This window comes from Sinocyclocheilus grahami, unplaced genomic scaffold (assembly GCF_001515645.1).
Source record: "Sinocyclocheilus grahami isolate Dianchi unplaced genomic scaffold, SAMN03320097.WGS_v1.1 scaffold1517.1, whole genome shotgun sequence".
Lineage (NCBI taxonomy): Eukaryota > Metazoa > Chordata > Actinopteri > Cypriniformes > Cyprinidae > Sinocyclocheilus > Sinocyclocheilus grahami.
Window position 1 is genome coordinate 99,534 of NW_015506696.1, and position 23,140 is coordinate 122,673.

General features: G+C 38.7%; 1 protein-coding gene across 1 annotated transcript in view; it reads left to right on the top strand.

Annotated features, from left to right (window-relative positions):
• The window catches only part of LOC107570880 (L3MBTL histone methyl-lysine binding protein 3), a 63,042-nt gene that overhangs the window by 21,761 nt on the left and 18,141 nt on the right, over positions 1-23,140 (top strand). Inside the window, exons 5-14 of the mRNA XM_016257163.1 lie at positions 123-207; positions 306-400; positions 2,032-2,136; positions 2,254-2,389; positions 2,543-2,634; positions 2,964-3,115; positions 4,865-5,033; positions 12,652-12,766; positions 14,867-14,969; positions 17,641-17,784. Coding sequence (XP_016112649.1) covers positions 123-207; positions 306-400; positions 2,032-2,136; positions 2,254-2,389; positions 2,543-2,634; positions 2,964-3,115; positions 4,865-5,033; positions 12,652-12,766; positions 14,867-14,969; positions 17,641-17,784 — 1,196 coding nt within the window. The remainder of the gene's footprint in view (positions 1-122; positions 208-305; positions 401-2,031; positions 2,137-2,253; positions 2,390-2,542; positions 2,635-2,963; positions 3,116-4,864; positions 5,034-12,651; positions 12,767-14,866; positions 14,970-17,640; positions 17,785-23,140) is intronic.

Genomic DNA, 23,140 nt, shown 5'->3' on the forward strand with positions numbered 1-23,140 from the left:
AGAGAGTGTGTGTGTGTGTGTGTTTGAGAGAGAGTGTGTGTGTGTGTGGGTGTGTGTGTGTGTGTGGGTGAGGGGGTGTGTGTGTGTGTGTGTGTGTGTGTGTGTGTGTGTGTGTAAAGCAGGAAGAGAAAGAAAGCAGGCGACCGGCACGTGGGGCGACGAGAGGCCGCAAGAAACGCAGAGGAGACGCAGCGCTGCTCAGATACAGTGAGACACTCACTCACTCACTCACTTGTGGGCAGCAGATGGCTGTGTGACACCTGTCTGACACTCTATGACACCTGTGACTGTTTCTCATGATGCAGCGGTTCCGTACGGAGGCAAGAAGAAGGCGTGGTGTTGGGCCTCGTACCTGGAGCAGGAGAGAGCCGTCGCTGCCCCCAGTAAACTCTTCAAAGAGGTGAGACAACACACACTAGTGTTCAGTGACACTGTTATGAAAGAACACAACCTTTGATTCCACTTTGATACAGACATGAATATCTAGTGATGCACCAGTGTAGAGTTTTTGTTTATTATATTTTTAGGGCTGTCAAGCGATTAAAAATTTTAATCTAATTAATTACATATAAAATTTGGTTGAGAAATTACGCTCCAAAAGATCATTTAAAGTCATTATTGTGTCAAATGGGAAAAGGATCAAGCAGACATTATAAAAAGAAGCTTTAGAAATAAGTATTCTATTTGATTCAACATGGAATTTTTTACACATAAACTTTTAGGCAACGATGGCCTTGCTTTTATTTCAGAAGCTGCATCTGACTTCATATTTGGAAATATTTGCAGACCATTTACTGCAGCTCCAAAACAGTTTGGTTACCAACACTAAATATCGTGTTTTATGATTTGCAAAAGAAAAAAAGCCATACAGGTTTGAAATGACAGAAGTGAGGAGGAAATTATGACAGAATTTAAATTTTTGGGTAAACTATCCCTTTAATGTTTTTTTTTTTATCATAAGGTTGCAAAATAAAATGTAAAAAAAATGAAGGGTTCTGAATATTTTCTGAATACACTGTAACAGAATCACTAGTCACCTGTAGTAGCGAACATCTGTATGGTGCATCTTGAGCTGTGTAAGTAGTGTATAACTGGTGCGTGTGTGTGTGAGCGTGTGAGCGTGAGTGTGTGAGTGTGAGTGTGAGTGAGTGCATGTGTGCGTGTGTGCGTGTGTGTGTGAGTGAGTGTGTGAGTGAGAGAGTGAGTGAGTGAGTGTGAGTGTGAGTGTGTGTTTGTGTGTGTGTGTGTGAGTGTGTGAGTGTGTGTGAGTGTGTGTGTGGACAGTTGGTTTCTGTTTAGTTCCTGTTTGCCCCTATTTGATTAATTTCCTGCTCATTTAGTTAAACATCATTCATTAGTTTCCACCTTTGTTGTATTAATCATCTCGTTTGCTCCTTAGTTGCCTGCCCTTTATAAGCCCTCAGTTTCTGTCATTCCTTTGTCCTGGATTAATGTTATTTTTCAATGATTTATGTGGTTGATGCTGATTAAAAATACTCCTTTACTCCTACTCCTTCGTCGTGCGCTCGTGCGCTCACCAACCCCGTGACACTTATGACTGGTTTTGTGGTCCAGGGTCACATTTGTGTCTGTGTGTGTGTGAGTGTGTGAGTGTGTGTGTGTGTGCGTGCGTGCGTGCGTGCGAGTGAATGAGTGAGTGTGTGTGTGAGTGAGTGAGTGAGTGTGTGAGCGTGTTGCGTGTGTGAGTGTGTGTGTGCGTGCGTGCGTGCGTGCGTGTGTACTTGTTTATGCTACATTGTTGGGACCAAATGTCCCCACAAGGATGGTAAAACCTGACATTTTTGACATTGTGGCTTGCAGTCCCCACGAGGGGAAAAAAATATTCAAAATAGTAAATTATGTTTATTTAAAAGTGTAACAATGCAAACAGGTTTTCTGTAAGGGTTGGGTTAGGGGATAGAAAATATCGTTTGGTCAGTATAAAAGTAATAGAAGTTTATGGAAAGTTCCCAAAATTCACAGAAACAAACGTGTGTGTGTGTGTGTGTTTGTGTGTGTGTGCGCGCACAGTATCAGTCATTTCCACAGTGTAAGAATGGCTTTAGGGTTGGCATGAGACTGGAGGGTATCGACTCTGAACACCCTTCCATGTACTGCGTCCTTACCATCGCTGAGGTAACAACCAAAACTCTAATATTGACTAAAAATGAGTTGTAATATGATATTTTACTGTTATGTTACTTTACATGATCACTTTTGTCCATCTTGTGGCTCACTCGCGCATATTTGCAGGTGTTAGGACATCGAATCAGACTGCATTTTGATAAGTATTCAGACTGCTATGACTTCTGGGTAAATTCCAGCTCTCCTGACATTCACCCAGTGGGATGGTGCGAGAAAACCGGACACAAGTTGCATCCACCGAAAGGTAAGAGACACCAGCCATTCGCAGAATACCCAGAATACAATTCAAGCAGCTTTGGTTGTAAAATTATACTTTTGTTTTCACTTTCATGACTAATGTGTAGCAGTATGTGCCACTGTTTCTCACATGGCCCGTGTGGTTTTTGTGTTTCTGTAGGGATGAAGGATGAAGAGTTCAGCTGGTCCTCCTACTTCAAACTAAATAAAATACAGACCGCACCCAAAGCCCTGTTTCAGAACCAGAACATGGTGAGAGAGAGCATCACATGACCCCCGATGAAGCCATAGGAACTGTGTCCCATTTTCCCCTAGATGGCACTGTTTCACTTCAAGCAATGAAGCATTTAAACAAGACCAAGTTAAGACAAGGACATCCACGGCACATTTAACCTATGTTTAAACACTTCACATTAGTAGGACGTAGATACAGGTTCAAGTGAAACAGAAAATGTATTTAAGACTTGACTTGATTTTAGCATCAGGATTTTATTGCGTCATGAATTGCTAAGATATCATTGGTTGATATAGTAATTCAGGAGCAAGTTATTCCGACTGAATGGATAAGCTGTGTTTTTCAGACCGTGACGCCGTCAGGGTTTAGGGTCGGTATGAAGCTGGAGGCCATCGATAAGAAGAATCCCTCGTTCATCTGCGTCGCCACGATTACAGACATGGTGGAGAGTCGATTCCTGGTGCACTTTGACAACTGGGATGAAAGTTATGACTACTGGTAAATTCCCATCTTTGAATTCATGTCTTTATGCTATGCTCCTGCTGTGACTTTCCCTGAAAGAGAACAATTGTATTTATCTATGGACAGGACATCATTTTACAAAGACTTTCTATACGTTTTTTTTATTTTTATCAATACATGCAGTAGCTTTGTTAACAAGCCAAATGCACCAAAACTTGTAAGAAAGTGTTAAGTATGAAAAGTGATTTTTACTCACTAATTCTAAAGCACAACATTATTTCAACCCTGATGGTTTGATGGTCATATCATTGAAATTCTGTTAGTATCACTCAGTTTTATTCTTAATTTCACCACATTATCACTACACATTTATAAATATTAGTATTATTATAATTATTATAAAATAATTATTTACATTTATATTTCTTACTTGTCTTTAAAAAACTAATCACTAATATAAAGTTCACTTTTGAACTAATATAAGGGTGAACATATACATATTCATGAATAATGCAATACTGAAAAAGTATAGAGAAACTCACATCTGTGAACAACATGAAATCTTTTTTTTTTTTTTTTTATGTATATTTATGGGCTTTTTATGCCTTTATTGTGAGGGGATAGTCGGCGCCGACATGAAATCAATATTTTAATTTGAATCAATGCATCATTTTTTTGTTCTATTTAACTCCTGCAAACATACAAATTGGCTGAAATGCTGATGAAATGGATGAAACTGAACAGGCTTAAATCTATCAAATGACTAAGTTGAGTATCTTGTTCATTATATCAGTCGTAAGTCACGGAGGACACAAATAGGGCAGGTTCTCGTTCTTACGAGTGACCCAGTTATCATTCTGTGCTGAGTGTGTGTCTTTGTATATGTGTGTGTGTAGAGCAGGCAGAATGCTTTTAACTGCTCATCAATTACTCAGGAGGAGGAGGATAGAGGCACACACTCTGTGTCTTCAGCTCAGATCACACAATCACATCTGACAGCTCTGTGCACTGAGCCCAAGAAGAGCACATCTTGTCCAGCCGTTATGGTCCCCGAACATCTCATCCCCACATTTGTTTCACTTTATTCCAACAAATCATTTCAGGAGATCAGGAGAGCTGGTGCCTGTTTCGGCACATAATTCTGTTTTAGCCATCAGAAACCACATCAGATGTTGTTAGTCACGAGCGATCTGGGGTTGGTCAGCTTGATTCTAGAACTGCTGGAAGGGGTTGTTAGATCCAGACTAGTTTTGCTTCAGGACCGAGTACAGACCCAACACAGCACTTCAAATATTGATGCTCCAGAAAAAAATCAGAATGTCCTTAAAATCCAATATCGAAATGTATTAGCATTATCTGCCAGAACAGAAAAAAATAGAACATTTTTGAGCGTTTGGAAGACATTAAACCACAGTAAATGAAGTAGTTATGATGCCTACAGTTAATGACAAGAGATACATTTTGCTTCTGTTTTAAAAGTAGATGGGTTTTTGTTGCTATCTTAACTGCACATAATTATTTGGTTATGATTTATCAGAATGGTTTGCCCTTCTGTCTGTGACAGGCAAAAAAGATGTGTGCACCATATTTTTTTAAGTTGTGACCCACTAGTGCAGATGAAATGCAAAACTGTGTTAATGTGTGTATTTCATTGTATTTTAATGCATGCATTGTCTGTCCTAAACAATTAAAAAAAAAAATGTATGGGGAAAAATGGATTCAGGGTTTTTTAAACAGTGCATGAAATGCATTAAAATGCATTTGTGTGTTTCTTCTTTTCTGCAGGTGTGATGCAACAAGTCTTTATATCCATCCGGTTGGCTGGTGTCAAGAGAACGGCAGGACCCTCACCACCCCTCCAGGTGACAATATGAAGTTGGAGGTGGTCGACAAGAGGAATCCTGCTCTGATCCGAGTGGCCACAGTGGTTCATACGGATGACCATCGACTGCGGGTGAGAAACTATATTTTGCACACATTATGCTGGCTCAGTGTGAATTTCCATGTTGGTCTAGAGGGGTCAGCTGGCTGACCTTGTTTTACATTTTAAAGCCTCACAAATTAAATAAAAGTGACAAATCTCATTTTTTGAAATAGAACAGTTTATTGAATATGTAGACAAAATATAAATAAAAAGTGTGCTTTGTGTTGGTATATCTAGGGTGACCACTTGGTTATTGCTGTTTCAGAATAATGATTTTGCGGGACAATGCAGGGTATGTGTGAGAGAGAGAAAGTCATTAGACTATAGAAATAATGATGATGATTGGAAGATAATTAAGGGATAATGCAAGGCAATTTTCTAAACAAATGTAATGCACAACGTGGAGGCAAAGAACTACCTGATGCGAAGCGGAGCACATTAAAATGATTTAATACACAGCTAGTCGTGCATTATCCCACTTATACCATGGTGATTTGCCAGTATTGACGAGTTAAAGCTGTTAATGATGTTTGCAGTGCAATATTTGATTGGAAGTGTAAAAATAAAGTTTTTTTTTTTTTGACAATTATGGCTCATTAGCTCTAGTGTTCTGCCCGCTTCAAATCAGACACAGAGATGAAATAGTGCAGTAAGATCACATTTATTTGAATAAATTATCGCGCGAGAGAGAGAGAGAGGCATGTAAGTTGTGTGTGTGAATTACCTGCGTCTGTTCATCTTTCTCTCTACAAACAGTGAAGCTGTGAGATTAATTACTTCAAAAACAGCGATTTTACCTCCTCGTTGCTGAGAAATATAACGTAGTGATTCAGTATTAAAGCTATTTTATTAACAAAAGTGGCTGGGCAGTGTTAACAACACGTTTCTGTGCTCTTGAATGTTTCTCTGTGTACGAGTGATATGTGTGTGTGTGTGCATCAATGAAAGCAGCTCATTAATATAGAACGGTGATTAAACTGACTTAAATCTGCCTGTGCATCACGGTTTTAATGCACACATTTCAGCCATCAGAATCGAGTATTCAGACAGACCATGGTGTAACGTTTTAAACTGTCTATAAGCTCTGTTACTGGCACTCAATTTGCCCAGGTTCAAGTGATAGGCTACTATATGACTTACTCTACAGGATCTATTCAGTCTACTAAATATAATGAACTGAATAACAGGCTAGTAGTTAAAATCTCATTTTATAATAATGACTAGTTTATGTTCCTTCATTAGACTATGCAAACATCACATGTGTTTTACCGGATTCCGTGCATCTTGAACTTGTATTTTTTTGTTGGATCTGCCAGCTTCGATCAGGATGTTCTTATCCAATACGTGTCTAGCTGAAGTCCTGACTGCTGTAGCTGCGTTTAAAGACTTTTGATGAGGTCCAAACTGGTTTCTTTGCTCCGTCCAGTCATCATCAGTGGAACAAAAATCCTCTCTATGCATGCGTTGGTTGGTTATTTTCCCGGTCTAGCTAGGACAAATGGATTTTTTAATGGCAATCACATTTATATTATTGTATTTCTTATTGTCGTAGTGTAATTTCAAGAAAGAAAAAAAAAACAATCCGGAATGCGGGAGTCTGCTTACGTTTTGCAGGATGCGAGACAAAGATCCCAATTTTGGGACAGTCCTGCATTTGTACATCAGGCTTTTATGGCTCATATAGTATGGTATGGTGATAATATGGAGCTCATTTCAAAACACTTTTTGATTTTATTTAGCTTTTTACAGATTGTGTCTTACATAGGGACTGAATATGATCTGCTTCTTGCTCACGTATCCATGAAATCCACTCTGGATCAAAGCATTTCATCACTGATTTCTTGCTCATTGTGTTGTGCAGTTTCCCAAGCATAATTGCTCTAATTGTCAGTGAAGATGCAGTGATGCAGTGCTGATTCAGCTGACGGTGATCCCATGACAGCATCTGATCTCTCAGCCGTCTGTTTGGGAGTTTAGAAGTGATCAGGATGAGTCATCTGTGCTTTTCCCTTCGTGTGGGCTGGAGGGAAGCTCTGCTCCATATAGAAATCTTCTTTTGAACATGGTCTGTCAGTCCTCTGGCTGATAAAGGCTGATAAACGTCTGCTCTTCACACACATGAATGCGTGTTTGTGCCAGAGCCGTTCTAATGCAGATTCTTGCAGTTGCAAGTTTTCAGTTGTCACTTCTTTGCTTTCAGAAGCAGTGCTTCTGAACATTTTAGTTCAACACATCGCGATTCATACCAGCATTGCTTTGGATTCGAAGTACTGAAAAACGGCATAAGTGCTGATGAGCATTTTCTGGAAAACAACACGGAGAAATCAGATTTGATTGCAATCAGAAATAATTTCAAATGCTGGTAAATAAAACTTTTACAAAACACTGTAGGAAGGTATTTAGTTCCCCTCACTCCACAACAAATCCTTCAGAATTACTGGCGTTCAGAGCAGAACAGGAATGAAAAAGAGAAGAATAAAACTAACAAATTATAGCAGCATTCAATATAAACAATATTTATTATAAACCCCAAGTCTAAAAAATTTATTTAAAGTGAAACTGAAACTACTGCTCTACAACTACATGTTACTGTACCTCTCTCAAATCCAAATGTGTGCACTTTGTGTATATTTTGCATGCTAGATGTTAATTCCGAAACGATCAGAGCAAGACCCAGTTTATACTAGAGATTGACAAGGTCAAGCATTCACAGCTGTTCACACTAAGTGAGCAACAAAACAACTTGTAGACATTAATTTATATTGAGAGTTGGTTGTTTGAGGCAACATTAACAAATTGTTGGCAATGCATCAAAGTTGAGTCGTGACTGATATGCTCATTCCCAGGTGTTGCACGAAGCAAAGTGAAAGGATATCAGTCAGATCTCGCCATTTTTGAGTGCAGTGTGCAGCAGGTGGTTAATGGTCCGCATAACCGTCTGGCTGTAATTGCACATGTGGGATCCAAGAGGGCAGCAGAATCCACACACATCATTCACACGGACCGAGAGAATTAACAGATGTCACTGTCTGTCTCACACTCAGGCGGAGAGCTGTCAGATCTGCCTCCTCTCCCGCTCACGCTGTCTGTCTGCTCAGCCGGCATTCGTGATCCTCCACAGAGAGAGCGAGCAGAGGTCCTTCAGTCTCTCTCTTAAACACCCAATCAATACTCTGTTTACACGTGTCGGTCTTGTTCATGTGTCCGAGCCGTATAGTGCACAACCTCCACCTCCAGTGCTGCTCTCTCTCATCACCTCATCATTCACCGGAGCTCAGTGCCATGCACTGGATGGATTTGTTGGATTCCCACTGCGTTTTAAAATCCCCCATCAATATTTCCTGAAGCAGCTGTAATTGACTTGGAGGAAAAAGACCTTTACGTCCAGGTCTTTGATGGTTCTCTGCAACGCCCTCGACTATCCCACAGGACAGAGACAAAAGGGTTTGATTTATTTGGCATGTCTGGATCAAACCTGTTTACAGGGTGTCTGTGGAGTAGTTTATATGATAGTATTTTAAAAAGTCTTAAATCCATGGCTTTTTAAAAATTAGAAGTTGTTCAAAAAACTTGAATTGCGTAGAATTGTTTTCAATTTGTTATTTGTTTACAATTTGTTGAATTGTATTCACACTGGTGTTTTCCCCTCAGCATTTAGACAGGCTTGTATAACCCCACTACTTAAGAAACCCACCCTTAACCCAACTCTTTTAGAGAACTGCAGATCGGTTTCCCTTCTACCTTTCATTGCAAAAACACTTGAACGAGCTTTGTTCAACCAAGTCTCTGCCTTTCTCACACAGAACAACCTCCTCGACAGCAACCGGTCTGGTTTCAGAAGTGGACATTCAACCGATACTGCCTTGCTCTCAGTTGTTGAAGCCCTAAGACTGGCAAGAGCAGATTCCAAATCTTCAATACTTATCTTGCTGGATCTGTCCGCTGCTTTTGACACGGTTAACCACCAGATCCTCAAGGCTCAGTACTAGGGCCATTACTCTTTACATGTTACCCTTGGGAGATATTATCAGGAAACACGCTGTTAGCTTTCACTGTTTTCACTGTTTCATTGATGGCTGCTCTGTCAATTCTAGTTGACAAGGCAGCATTTCTCATTTTTGTTTAAAATGAAATACTAAAATAATTACAACTGAAAACTAAAACTTAAAAACTAAAACTATATGAAGACCTACTGTATATAAACCTGGAAAAAAAATGAAAACAAAACGTGACTAAAACTTGAAAAGTAAAAAGAAAATGTAAATATGAGTAAATCACATTGCATTCATTTAAATCAGGGGTGTCAAACATACCGTGGTGTCCAATCCGGCCCATGGGATGATTTGAGCAATAATGTAAAATAATAAATAAAACATTATCTTGAAAATTCAATAAAAAGTGTATTCGCAACAATGTTTTATTTTTAACTTAAAGCAGAACAAATTGCTCATTTATTTGCGTTGATGTTACGCCTCGGGACACAAACACACAGCTCAATATGGATCAAGCGGCGCCAAAATCTCCAGCAGCACATAACTGATGATAGCTGTGTTGTAAGGATGCTTGTGTTGGAAGTATCTTGTGATTTTAAAGATGTCTAAAAGAAGAAATTTGACCTGGAATGCCAGATATTTAAGGAGAAACGGAAAGAAATGTATTTGTTCTGTGAGCTGAACCGGTATGTTTAATCACAACGCATGGCTGTAGGAAAGTGTACAATATTAAACGACACTGTGTGATGCACTAGACAGTTTAGGATGGAAAAGTAGGTAAGATGAGGGTGTGCGATATTTGTTGTCCACTATAATATCGTAATTATTGTTTTAATAATGTGCGAGCTGACATTATGCAACTCAGTTTGCAAAAAAAAACAAGCAAAAACACATCTTGAGAGTCTTTCACTACAGGATAAAGGCTGTTAGAATGAAGTTATAGTTTAATATATGGAGGCAAAAATGCAATGTAAGAGCTCTTGTTTTTATATTTGTATCACGGTATTTAAATAATATCACATGAGTAAGGGTGTTGTTTTCCTGAATATCAGCACGATCACAAGTGAATTGATTTTATGCAACAATTTTATGCAAACAAGATGTTAGTATTACTGTAAGTGAGTTTTGGTTTAGTCACAGTGTTGTCTGTTTGCTCTGTTTCACCGGAGTAGAACATTTGTGCGTCTCCAGCAACAGTGTGTTTTGTTACTGAATGTTCCTGTGTTTTTGAACAAATTATTTGAGTCAGTGATTCATTGGCCCCATTCATAAAGACAACCGTCACTAGCTTCGTTTCTAAATGAATCAGCCGCTTTGAACAAATCTTTTACATTTACATTTACATTTAGTCATTTAGCAGACGCTTTTATCCAAAGCGACTTACAGTTGGGGGATACATAAAGCGATTCTTCTTAAAGAGGCAAACAGACACAAGAAGTGGTTGTAATACCAAGTTCTTAGACATTGTTCAAATAAGTACAAGCTAGACAGAGAAGGAATAAATAAAGAGAGAGATACTTTTTATTTATTTTTTTTTTATGATGAAGTCAAGTGAATCATTCGTCAATGAATCATTCGTTAAGATGTGGATTTGCAGACACCTACTGTTGGTTAAGTTTTATATTTACTTATACATTGCAGTCTTAACGCAAAAAAGGTACTATCTCAAAAACACGTTTGGCAAAATATGGTGTAATTATAAAAATATTGAGATTTATATTTTCAATCTTGCACACCTCTAAAATAACTGAGCATCATATTTTAAGAAATGTTTTCCTAGTTTCCTTGTAAATTATATTGTAGATTGTTTGGTTAGTATTAATGTAATTGTAACAAAATCAGGGCTTGAAATAAATAAAAAAAATCAATCAGTTCACTCCGAGCAGAATCGATATTTTAACATTTCTGTTCCTCCGTTCCTCTGTATTATTACCGTTCCGAAACCGGTTCGAGTAGAAGAAATACCGGTTAATAACGTTAATTTTTTAAAAACTATTTTCTTTGCCTATAATAATAATAATAATAATAATAAAGTACAATGTTTTCTTGATCCTAATGATCTTAATCCGCTGCACATAGTCACAGCCAATAAATACAGCATCATCTTTTCTAGATTTTCGCCAAATGTAGGCTACTAAACAAAAGAAAAAATCTATTAACACTTTAAAGGCATTAAAGTATTTTTTAAGATATTTAAAAATGTTTGCTGCATTGTTAAAAAACCGCTACTTGTATAAGATTGCGTTTTGAGAGTGAAGAAAGTCTAAGGTCACGTCGCATTTTATTAGCCCTATTACATTCAGAAATAATGTAGGCTAAAATGCCGGAAGGCTTAAGCAAAATGTTTACAAACATTATAAACACAGTTAGTTTCTCTCCACAACAAATCCTCTAAAGTTAAGGCTATGCGTTTAGGCTATAAATACATCAATCCAAAAACGAATTAATTTAAGGTGAAACTGATGCCTACCTCTCTCATTCGGCACGGATCCATATGTTTACATATTCGCGACGTATTTACATGCTAAAATATTATAGGCTTTGTACTTTCATCGACGTAAAACATCATCCTTCACATCGGCTATATCAGGTGGTCACGCTGAACGCAACAGATTGAACAACGGAGCAGTGTAACTTTTATTTGTTTCTTTAACTGTATTTTATTTTGATAATGAACAGGCTGCAATGCCGCAAAATGTTGTGTGTGCGTGAGGCGCCGCCGCGATGGTCATACCAACGCTGGTTGGTTATACAGGTATAAGCAAAACATAATTCAAAACTGTCAAGCTTTTGCAAAATAAATAAAACTACTTTCTGCCGTCTCGCTTTCCTTTCCGAGAACTTTGGAACGTGTCACAATGAACCGTAACTCACATTTTTTTCTTTAGTTTTGTTAATCTGTCAATGATTTAAGTGAAATATATTTTGTGTATATGCCTATATATTTATTTTTATGTAAGCCTATAGTTTTATTCTGTTTTCTCCGTTCACAGAAGCGCTGCAGTTGCGTGTGATCTGTTGAATCCTTCTTACGCTATCCTAGGATAAACTCTAACGCCGGTGCATTGCCATTGCGACTTTCCTCTGATGAGTTCACAGCTGAACGCGGGCATTTCACTCGCTGGATGCCTCAGTGACACATTTGCAGGCCGTACTTCTGGAATTCGTGATTGGTTGACAGCAAATGTAATATAATAAATGGAACGATAAAATAACGTTATTAACCGGTTAATGGCCATTTAAAATTTTCGATTCTGTTCGGAACTATAAAATTTGATTTAGTTTCTGTTTCTGTTCCTGTCAAAATTTCGTTCGGTTTTCGTTTTCGTTCCTTGAACCGGTTCAGGTTGCAAAAATAACGGTGTTCACGACTTTTCATCACTAATGTTTCACTGTGTGACTATAGTAAACCCTGCCAGTAGTTTTTTAACACCAAAAGCGGTTTCTGGTGCAAGCTGTTAGCAAATCTGGAGATTTACTAAATTAATTCAATTCATTTTGTAGGTTTATGTTTGAAACAAGAACGAATTATAAACTTTACCATGATCTTTAAATGTCAAAGATTTTACAATGTATTTGTATAGTGCATCATTTGGGACGCAGCTTTATTGTTTTTTTAGCATGGTAAAAGAGTGATCTGCATTGCTCTCTTTTAGGTCCATTTTGATGGCTGGACAGAAGAATATGATTACTGGATCGATGCAGACAGCCCAGATATTCATCCTGCCGGGTGGTGCGCCAAAACCGGACATCCACTGCAGCCGCCCATCAGTGAGTGCAGACAGATTTCACACAAACTTCAGCTAAGAGACACGCTTGTGATGGAACGGTTGTTGCAAATGTCACGCAGCAAGACTTGAGGCCTTCGAAGACACTTGGCTGTGATTTTAAGGCAGCATCACATGTATTCTTACAGATAAGATGGGCAATGCACAAAGAAAGTATATTTTATTCAGTACTGCATATATCAAAGAAATATTTGCATCTACTTAAAATGGATAAATTTGTTTTATATACCTATTAATATTGTGCAACATGCTAACATCTGACGCTATTGAAATTCATTGTTCCTCTCATTCACTTTGTGGGACACATGGAGATGTTCCCAACAAAACAAGAAACTGACTAAGATTAGATTGTTTTGTGTAGTGTGTATAACGCAGAGCAAGTGTGTTTTACACAGATGTTTTTGCACTAGGGTTTTGAGATAGAGAGAGTACTGACAGTTTCCAACAAGATGTTTCAGTGATTCAGACGAAACATACTGTAATCCCAGCCCTAAATGCTGAGTTAATGGCCACTCAAACAGCGTTCTCTATCATCTGTAAATAGACTGCCTCAGACTCTCGAAATGACAGCCATTTTCCTCTTCATTTCATGGAAAATTGTAGCCGGTAGAGAGAGAAGGAAAGATGTGGGTATAAAAGAGGGATGGAGCGTCTAACAGTCCTCTCTTCCTCTCTTATCAATATCTTCTATTAGCTCCAGAGGATGCTGGGAAAATGCTGTTGAACAATGAGCTTTTCTCTAGTCAGTCTTGCTGATAATCTTCTTCTCGTTCTCGTTCCCTTCCTCTGTGTCCATGGAAACAGATCGGAGCAATGTTTAGAAATCAGCAACTGGCATCAGGATGTGACCGACTTACTGAGAGAGAGAGAGAAACAAAACGAGTGTGAGAAAAGAGAGAGAAACCAGGGAAAGAGAATATATCCATCAGAGTCTATATGTGTCCCTGCAGCACAAAAGCAGTGTTAAGTCGCTGGGGTATATTTGTAACAATAGCCAACAATACATTGTATGGGTCAAAATTATAGATTTTTCTTTTATGCCAAAAATCATTAGAATATTAAGTAAAGATCATGTTCCATGAAGATATTTAGTAAATTTCCTACTGTAAGTATATCAGAACTTAATGTTTGATTAGTAATATGCATTGCTAAGAACTTCATTTGTACAACTTTAAAGATGATTTTCTCAATATTTAGATTTTTTTGCACCCTCAGATTCCAGATTTTCAAATAGTTGTATCTTGGCCAAATATTGTCTGATCCTAACAAACTTTAAAAAGCTTATTTATGCAGTTTTGTGATGGTGTATAAATCTCAATTTCCAAAAAATTGACCCTTATGACTGGTTTTGTGGTCCCCATCACATATATACTCTTGAGTCTTATATATTTTCTATATATGAATCTATACCGGAGTCTATATACACTCTCGATATAAATCTATATGTACTCTATTAATAACTTTAATTACTCTGTCTTGGTTGTCTCTTTGGTAAACAAGTACACTAACTTCTGATTAAATCTTATTAAAATTTTTCATGATTGCAGAAATGACTCCACAACTGGGACACAACCATAATAATTTGTATAAAAATGGATATGAATCATTTGACAAAATAAATATAGTAAAGGTTTGTATTTTGATCTTTGTTTGGATTTTTATTGTTTTTATAATGGATTTTCATATTTTACTTGAAGATTGAAAGTGTTTGTCAACACATGGAGAGTTCAGATGCAAAAGCCTCTATGTGCCGTTTTAGAAGAACATTTCAGACAGCACATAGAGGCTTTTGCATCTGAACTCTTCAAATGTAAAAAAAAACAAATGTTATGTGACTTTCATGTAACAAAAAGAACACATTTTATATCTGTTAATTTGAAGACCGATCAACCCTTGGGACATAAAAGTGTCGAAAGCTGAAAAAAACACCCATATCTGTATATTACATTTGATTTTGTTACATTTGATTTTGCTCATGTGTGTACTGTGTAATCACTTATCACAAACAGTCATTGACAACTCCATGTGTAAGCTGATATTGAGTGAGGATGATGTGATGTGTTTCTGTGTGTTTTCTTCATAGCTCCTCGGGACATGTTTGAGACGTCTGAGCAGGGCGGCTGTCCCACGCCAGGCTGTAAGGGAGTGGGTCACATCAAAGGAGCCCGCTACTCTGGACACCACAGGTCAGTGTGAATCTGTGTGTAGGTTTATTTGTTTGACATCAGAGTTTGGTTAATCTCGATAATTTGAACACTGTTCAAGCAGACCACTGGTTCATGATACAATTCATGCAGACTCCAGTATAGTTTGTTTCTGATGTGAACTTAATCGTACTAAATGAACCCCTATTGCTGAAGTATGAATTGGTCAAACTGTGCATTTCTCAACTCACTTTCAGTTTAGATCTCATTTCCCGTTGCCTTCAGCAGAAATGGACATACTGCTTTAAATTTGTACATGTGCCATTCTCTGTTGCACTTCGGAAAAACAAAAACAAAAGCGAGGCAAGAAAGCTACAGTATCCATGCATTTCTCCGTCTTCTGCATAGTCGGTACCAAGCAACAGAGATAAAAAGCTGTTTATCAAATATGGCAAACGTAAGCTCAAATGTGCTTGTGTGGCATTGGTTCTCGTGTGTCAAATAAGCATGTGATGCTAATAGGCTGACTCTGCATGGTCTGTGTGTCTGTGTGAATGAATGGCGCGGTTTCATCTGATACACAAACTCAGCCACACGTGATGCTCACTGTGTTTTCAGCGTCTGCATCTCAATATATGAGAGATGAACACACATGAACTTCATCTACAGAGCTGCTCTGAGAGTCACAAGCTTTTTACCATTTACTTTGAGGAAACTAAGACACACTGAAAGAACTTCATGGCAGCCTGTCTAAAAGTCTGGTTTAACTTGAACAAATTATGACAGAAATGTATTATGATTGTATGCTAAAATGTAATTCTCAAATAATAATAATAATGATTCATATTGTTATTTTAAATATATAAAATATAAGTATTAATTGTTATATAGTAGTGTTGTGCAGCATATTATTTGACAAAAAAACTAAAAATGCAATGTTTTAAATTTTATTACATAATAATAATTTGTTAAAGTTTTATTAATTCATTTAATTAGACACCATTTTAATGATACATTTGTATTGAATCATAAAACACAGAATTCAGGAAAAAATAAAAGGGAAAACAGGATTTATGGGGAAATAAAACCAATTTCATGGGGCCCTAAATTAAAAGGTAGCTTAAGTGTGAACAAACAAATTATCTTTACATTCATTCTCAAGGTCTATCAAACGTGTGGAAAGTATTTTCTTCCCCATTAATGATAAATAAATATCATGATAAATATCGATATGATGTGGAAAAAATACTGTGATAATATTTTTGGCCATATCGCCCGGCCTACCCTGAATATCATCTTCAGCATATCCTAGCTCAGTCTAACCTGACTAATGATTAGTGCTGGGCGTTATGACCAAAAATTTATATCACGGTATTTTTCAAAATTATACCTGTTTCACGGTACATGACGGTATTTTTTTTCATGCATGAGCGGGTGTTAACCATATCTTCTACTGATTGAGAGGAAATACTGCAGTATATTGACTTAGAATGCCCTATTTTACTGTCATGAGTGAATATTGTCCAAAAATACCACACTAAATAGTGACTAAACACGACCCCCTTTAATACGTTAACCAGGAGTCACTCTCATTTATAATCACGGCATCGTCTGATAAACTCAGCATGCATCTACACTAAAGAGCGGCTATGTGGTTGTTTTGGCTAGATTACTTTTTTGTCTCATGCAGCGCACTGCCTGCGTCTGAGTAACAAACTAAAAACAACAACAAACTAAAAAGTGCATGTGATATTAACAGATGAATTACGCTCATATTTATAATTCCAAACAATCAGTACGCGACAGGTGCTTGGAAACGCTGTTTTGTACTCATTTATTGACGAGTCGGCTGCGGTGCTTCTCTGCCGCTCACTGCACAGAACAGACGCCGAGAGAGGCGACACTTCTCCGGGAAACTCAGACCTCACGCTCGCGGGACAGCACTGGAGAAATCCTCCAACTGAACCATAGCTAAGCTTTATCCAAAAGTCTCTAGGTTTGTCAGTATGAATATTCTATGGAAAAAAGCAGCTAAAAGGGTCTGAAAGTTGCTAAATCTAGTGCTAAAGTCACGCTGGTGTGTGTGAGACGCGGGAGCTGATGGCAGGGGCGCTGGATATTTGTGGAGGTCAGTGTGGATATTGTGGATGAGTTCTTCTGTGTCATCACGTTCTATTAGTTCTACAGCTTCAGTTTCTGAACTTTCACGCTTCGTAACACGTACAACTGTTCCCTCACCACAGTGCAACAGTGAAAAGAGACCCCTTTCAAACAGTGTCGCGTTCCCAACGTTGTTTAAGAGACATACGTATTGCAGTATTTTAAAAATTCATATCATAACAAAAATAAACACCAGTATTCGGTATGAACCGGTATACGAGGTGCAGAAGACTGTAAAGTTATTTGATTGAATCAGCTGTAATCACGATTATCACACAGCCCCATTTATTTTAATTGGACTCTTGATATAATTAATTATTAACTTTTCATCAGGAAACACTACCCAACTGAGCAATACTCAGAATAAATGATAGCTAGTACATGCATCATTTAATGCCATGACTTTATGCATTTAAGACTTTCTTTTTAGGCCTTAATTTGTGAAAGTATGAATTAAGACTTTAAGACCCGTGACTAGATACAAAGCACGGCTACTGAACTGCAATGACAGATGAAATGCTTTTTAATTGATCGGTGTTTCCTGGTGTTTCAGTGCCGTGGGTTGCCCGTATTCTGACATCAACCTGAATAAGGACTCGGTTCTGCCGGATCGCTTGAGCGGAGAGATGCCGGGAAGCGGAGTGGGTCGGCCACGCAGAGCAGAACCAAGCGCAGAGATTTCAGCTGACGCTAATGAGTGAGTGTTCGTTTCTCTGATGGGTTATGCTGAAATATTTAAAGAGCTCAAATGATGGAAAACCCCTTAAATAATAGTTGGATGTACAGTACTGGGTGTCACGCAACTCCCGCTCCAGCAAACCCAAACTGCAGAACTGACTGGGAAAGATTAATGATTATCACACCACAACCATGACTGTGATGCTGAGAGCCATCTTTTCACACTGAGGGACTCGTATGCAACTATTACAAAAGCTGCACACATTCATCGATGCTCAAGAAGGCAGTGCAATGCACGAAGAGCAGGGGGTGTAAATTTTTTAACTGGAAGATCCATGTGAATTGATTTTACTTTATGGTTTCTGAAGGACAGTAGTAACTAAAAAACAAACAAACAAAAGATCTTTCATATTTGTATAAATTCTGCAAGAGGTTTATAAACTGGGAATACTATGCAAATGTATGCACCTAACTGTATATGATCGCCCACATTAGCACATCTACATGTGTTCAGTGTTCAGTAACTTAATGGAGACACGATTAAAGAGTAAAGAGTTTAGCCAATCATTACAGAGTTCATTTACATAGTTTTAAAGGTACAGTAGCAGAAGCAAGCCGTTTCATTATAACTCTACAGCAGACAAGAGTGGCATTTTGCGATGCATTAAAACTAAATGACTGCCGTTATTATTAATGAAGCTGTCTTTACTCTCGAGCTGCGCCTTTAGTTGACAGGCACCCTGTTTAAATACATTTCTTAATTATTACCTCAGAGTCAGCTCATGATGTTTCTGGTCTAGTAATTTGAAAGGTTGAATGTTGATAACCATGTCAGAGATGCAATCAGAGACTTCAGCCTGAGTGTCACTTAAAGGACTTTTCAAATCTGAACAGATTTAAAAACACAAGGTATCATACACTTGGTGACTTTGTAAATGGTTACAGAGAAAAAACTGGGCATCATGCACTAAATGACTGAATATCACACACTACCTAGTCTTGTGTTGCCAGATCTTTGACTGAGAGCATATGGTTTGATCTCTATAGCTGCTTCAGCTGGCCAATACAGCCACATAGGTGAGACGAGGTCATCTGAATGGGATGCACCGCAACCAATAACAGTTAGTTTTGCTCACTGACATGTTTATACAATAACAGAGTGGTGTGCAACCATACTGTACATCATTCATTCAAGGTCGGCTTGAAAGTTAAAGCAGGTTATGGTGCAACAATCTGCATTAGAAACACCTAAGAAAATAGTTGGTGATGTCTGTAAAGTTTGTTCTCAAAATCTTAATCTATCCAGAATTAATATGCATTGAATATTTCAATGGTCTGCTATTCCAGCCAGTTATTCCTGATACATGTCTGTTTGCTGCATGTTTCTCCTCATTTTTTAGTGCTCAAAAGCAATTCAGGCGATCCGAATATATTAATAAACCTGTCAGTAGTAGTGTCAGTGTCTGTACATTTATATTTGTTATATTTTTGTTTCTCATATCTTGTAGGCAAACGTGCGAAAATACATTCAGCCAAGTGCCTCAAACAAAACTCTATAAATTAATACCTTGAAATGTTTCTAACATTTCAACATTTCTAATCTACACACACACACACACAGACACACACACATATATATATATATATATATATTAGGGCTGGTAAGCGATTAAAACTTTTAATCTAATTAATTACATGGTGTGGCGATTAATTAATCGAAAATTAATCGCAAATGAAATTTGGCTGAGAAATGACTCCTAAAAGATAATTTAAAGTCATTGTTGTGTAAAGCATCAAACAGACATTACAAAAAGTAGCTTCAGCAAGAAATATATTTTTTTGAAATAAAATTTAATACATATACTCTTTTGGACCATGAGGGTGAGTAAATTTTGACACAATTGTCATTTTTGAGTGGGTGAACTATACCTTTAATAATTAATTTTATTAATTTTATTATTATTACTGTGGAAATATGAAATTATTTTTTAATGAAATGATACTCTAAATAATAAACTAAAACTGCAAGTAGGTGGTGGTAAATGTCTTAATGATTAAGTCATCGAGTCATTTATTCAGTCTTTTGATTTGTTCAAATGGCTGATTCATTCAGGAGTGAAGTAAATGGTGGAAATATGAAATTATTTTTTAATGAAATGATACTCTAAATAATAAACTAAAACTGCAAGTAGGTGGTGGTAAATGTCTTAATGATTAAGTCATCGAGTCATTTATTCAGTCTTTTGATTTGTTCAAATGGCTGATTCATTCAGGAGTGAAGTAAATGGTTCTTTATGAATGGTCCATTGAATCATTAGGCTTGTTCGACTTGAAGTGGATCATCACCATCAGATTGATCATGTGTGACACCAAAGTACCGCAAGAGTTATAGAGAGAAGACGGCTACTTATGCTTTTGAATCGCTTTCGCGGTACTTTGATGTCTTACACCGATCGGTCTGTGCTGGTTCAACGTGCCAAATGGTTCACCCAATTCGTTCAAAACGTGCATTAAGAAATGAAATGCCGCTGTGTGTTGCTCAGAGATTAACAGTTCGCTTTGTCTTCATATTTTCGTTGGCAAAATTGAGCAAAACAGACAACATTGTGTCTAAAATAACACAATATTATTACTTATACAACAGTTACTTATTGAACTGTTGTATAAGATCAGTATCACATTTGCACTCATGTGATATTGCATTTAGCCTATTGCTCGTGTGATATTGCTTAACTATATGATGTAAATATGAGACATACATTCTATATCTGTTGAAACATCGATCTGAAGGCGGTTCAACGAAGACGGGATCAGTGAACAGTTCCTCCGTCAGAGCACGTAGGATGCTCATATGTGCATAAACACCACTGAGCCTCACAAGATCCTCCTCTATGGGTGAGCATCCATTATAAAACACTATGAAATTTCATGCAAAAATACAATAGGGATCAGAGCCCAGAGAGCGCGCATAGTTTGTGAATCAATAGCGGACTTATGCGTGCCTAATGTAGCCTATGACTTTGATATACAGGAGTGTCATACATTATGGGCACGAGCAAGTTCGTTATTATTACTCTAATCGTCTTTACCTTTACGTTAGCATGACGGTTTGCTTCATGCAGCCAAGAGATTTAGTTTGCGTGCAGCGGTTGGAAATTTTGAGCCGCCATTCAGTCTGTATTTAACAGTGCGATGAGGCTTGGTGCGCCGAGTCCGAAGCAATCAATCACAGAACATGAGAGAGATCATTTTTGCTTTGATCATTTTAATTTAACATATTAATAATGAAATAAAACAATTATAGGATAATATTTAAATTAATTTAAGCTATCTTGCAGCATCCCTGGAGGATCACTGAGGCCCCCTAGTGGGCCGCGACTCCCCGGTTGAGAACCCCTGCTGTAGACGGTGAGTCTTTAGGAAAGCACGACCTGATCATCAGGTTCCTGAGGGGCGCGAGGAGACTAAATCCTCATCGCCCTAAACCCGCACCCTCTTGGGATCTTTTTTTGATCCCCCTTTTGAGCCATTGCAGTGTGCAGAGCTGAGAACTCTGTCGATAAAGACAGTGCTATTAACTGTGCTGGCTTCCATCAAGAGGGTAGGGGACCTGCATGCATTTTCGGTCAATGAATCGTGCCTGAAATTCGGGCCAACTAACTCTCTCTTTATCCTGAGACCCTGACCAGGATATGTGCCCAATGTTCCCACCACACCTTTCAGGGATCAGGTGGTGAACCTGCAAGCGCTGCCCTCGGAGGAGGCAGACCCAGCCCTAGCTTTGCTGTGTCCCGTTCGCGCTTTACACATATATGTGGACCGCACGCAGAGCTTTAGGACCTCAGAGCAGCTCTTCACCTGTTACGGAGGCCTGCAGAAGGGAAAGGCATTGCACCCTCGGGTTGAGAGCACGCTCAACAAGGAATGTTGCTTCTTCCTGGGCGTTGCCGCAAGGCGCCTTGCTGACAGATATATTTAGAGCTGCGGGCTGGGCGACACCAAACACGTTTGCTAGGTTTTATAGCCTTCATGTAGAGCCAGTGTCCTCTTGTGTACTCGCCTCGAGTAGCCAGTAAAACCAGAGGAACTGCTCGGTGTCTCGCTTGGTGCACCATTCCCCTCTACAGACTGGATACGTGCGCTTATTCTGCTCTTCAGTTCAGTTCCTCACAAGGCGAACCCTGTGGAGTTCCTCCATCACCCTTGGCATCCAGACGTGGCGGAGCATCCGGCATCAGGCCTAACACTTGTAAGTATGCCTGTTGGTTGACCCCGGTGCTAGGCTAGGTGTCCATATGTTGTGATCCCCATGGTGATCCCATGTGTGTATTCTTCCACGGTACGGTTCCCCTCTTGGTGAGCCCGTGTCTTTCCCTTGGCAGACTCCGCTCTGCCGTCCCTGACGGTGTTGCCTCCCTCCTAACTGGGCCGGAGCCTCCTCAGAGACATTCCATATGTTGTACTGCCCTTAATGCCCAGTACATGTGTGTAATCTCCACATGATACCTCCCTGCGAGCAAGATGTGGATTCCGCAGCATCCCTGGAAAGGGTACGCTTTCCCAGTGTTATCCAATAAGTCTTACTGTATGGGTCTAGTAAAACAACAGTAATAGACTCTCTCCACGTAAGCCCTGTCCTATCTTCCGCCCCAGTTGCCATGGGGGGACCAGGTGGCTTACTAGGGCTTACAGCAATAGTGGCGCTTTGTTAAGGATCCCAATTCGTCTGTCACCGACGTGATTCTGAGTGACCGACTGAAAGGGAACGTCTCGGTTACGTATGTGATCCTCGTTCCCTGAAGGAGGGAACGGAGACGTCATTGGCTCAGCTCCTCAACAAAAACCTGAATATGCACTGGCTGCCTACTTATGTTCGCGTCGTGACGAGCAGCAGCTGGATGAAATTATCGCATGCCAATGTGCACTGGCTCGTTTAATTTACACTCGAAGATGATAGGGCTCTCAGACGAGATCCCAATTCGTCGGTCACTGACGTGACATCTCCGTTCCCTCCTTCAGGGAACAAGGGTTACATACGTAACCGAGACATTCACCATTACTAAATTAAGGCATTTTTGGTGCAAGATACTTGAATAGCAAATAGTGGACACAAATGGAAAATAAATATAAAATCAAATGTCAAATTTGACATAAGTGTATAATATGGCCACTCAAATTATAATCTGGAATTTGAATTGGTGTACTTATTTGTTTATTTTAAGGTGAGCTCAGTGAAGTATAACACTTGCTATTGTAAATAAATTAGCATAAATCAGCATATTTGGACTTGATTTGCTTATCAAAACCTGTCAGGCCCTGAACAGCACACCTGTGCTGTTTGAGATAAAACGGAGGACTTTGTCACGCCTGGCATC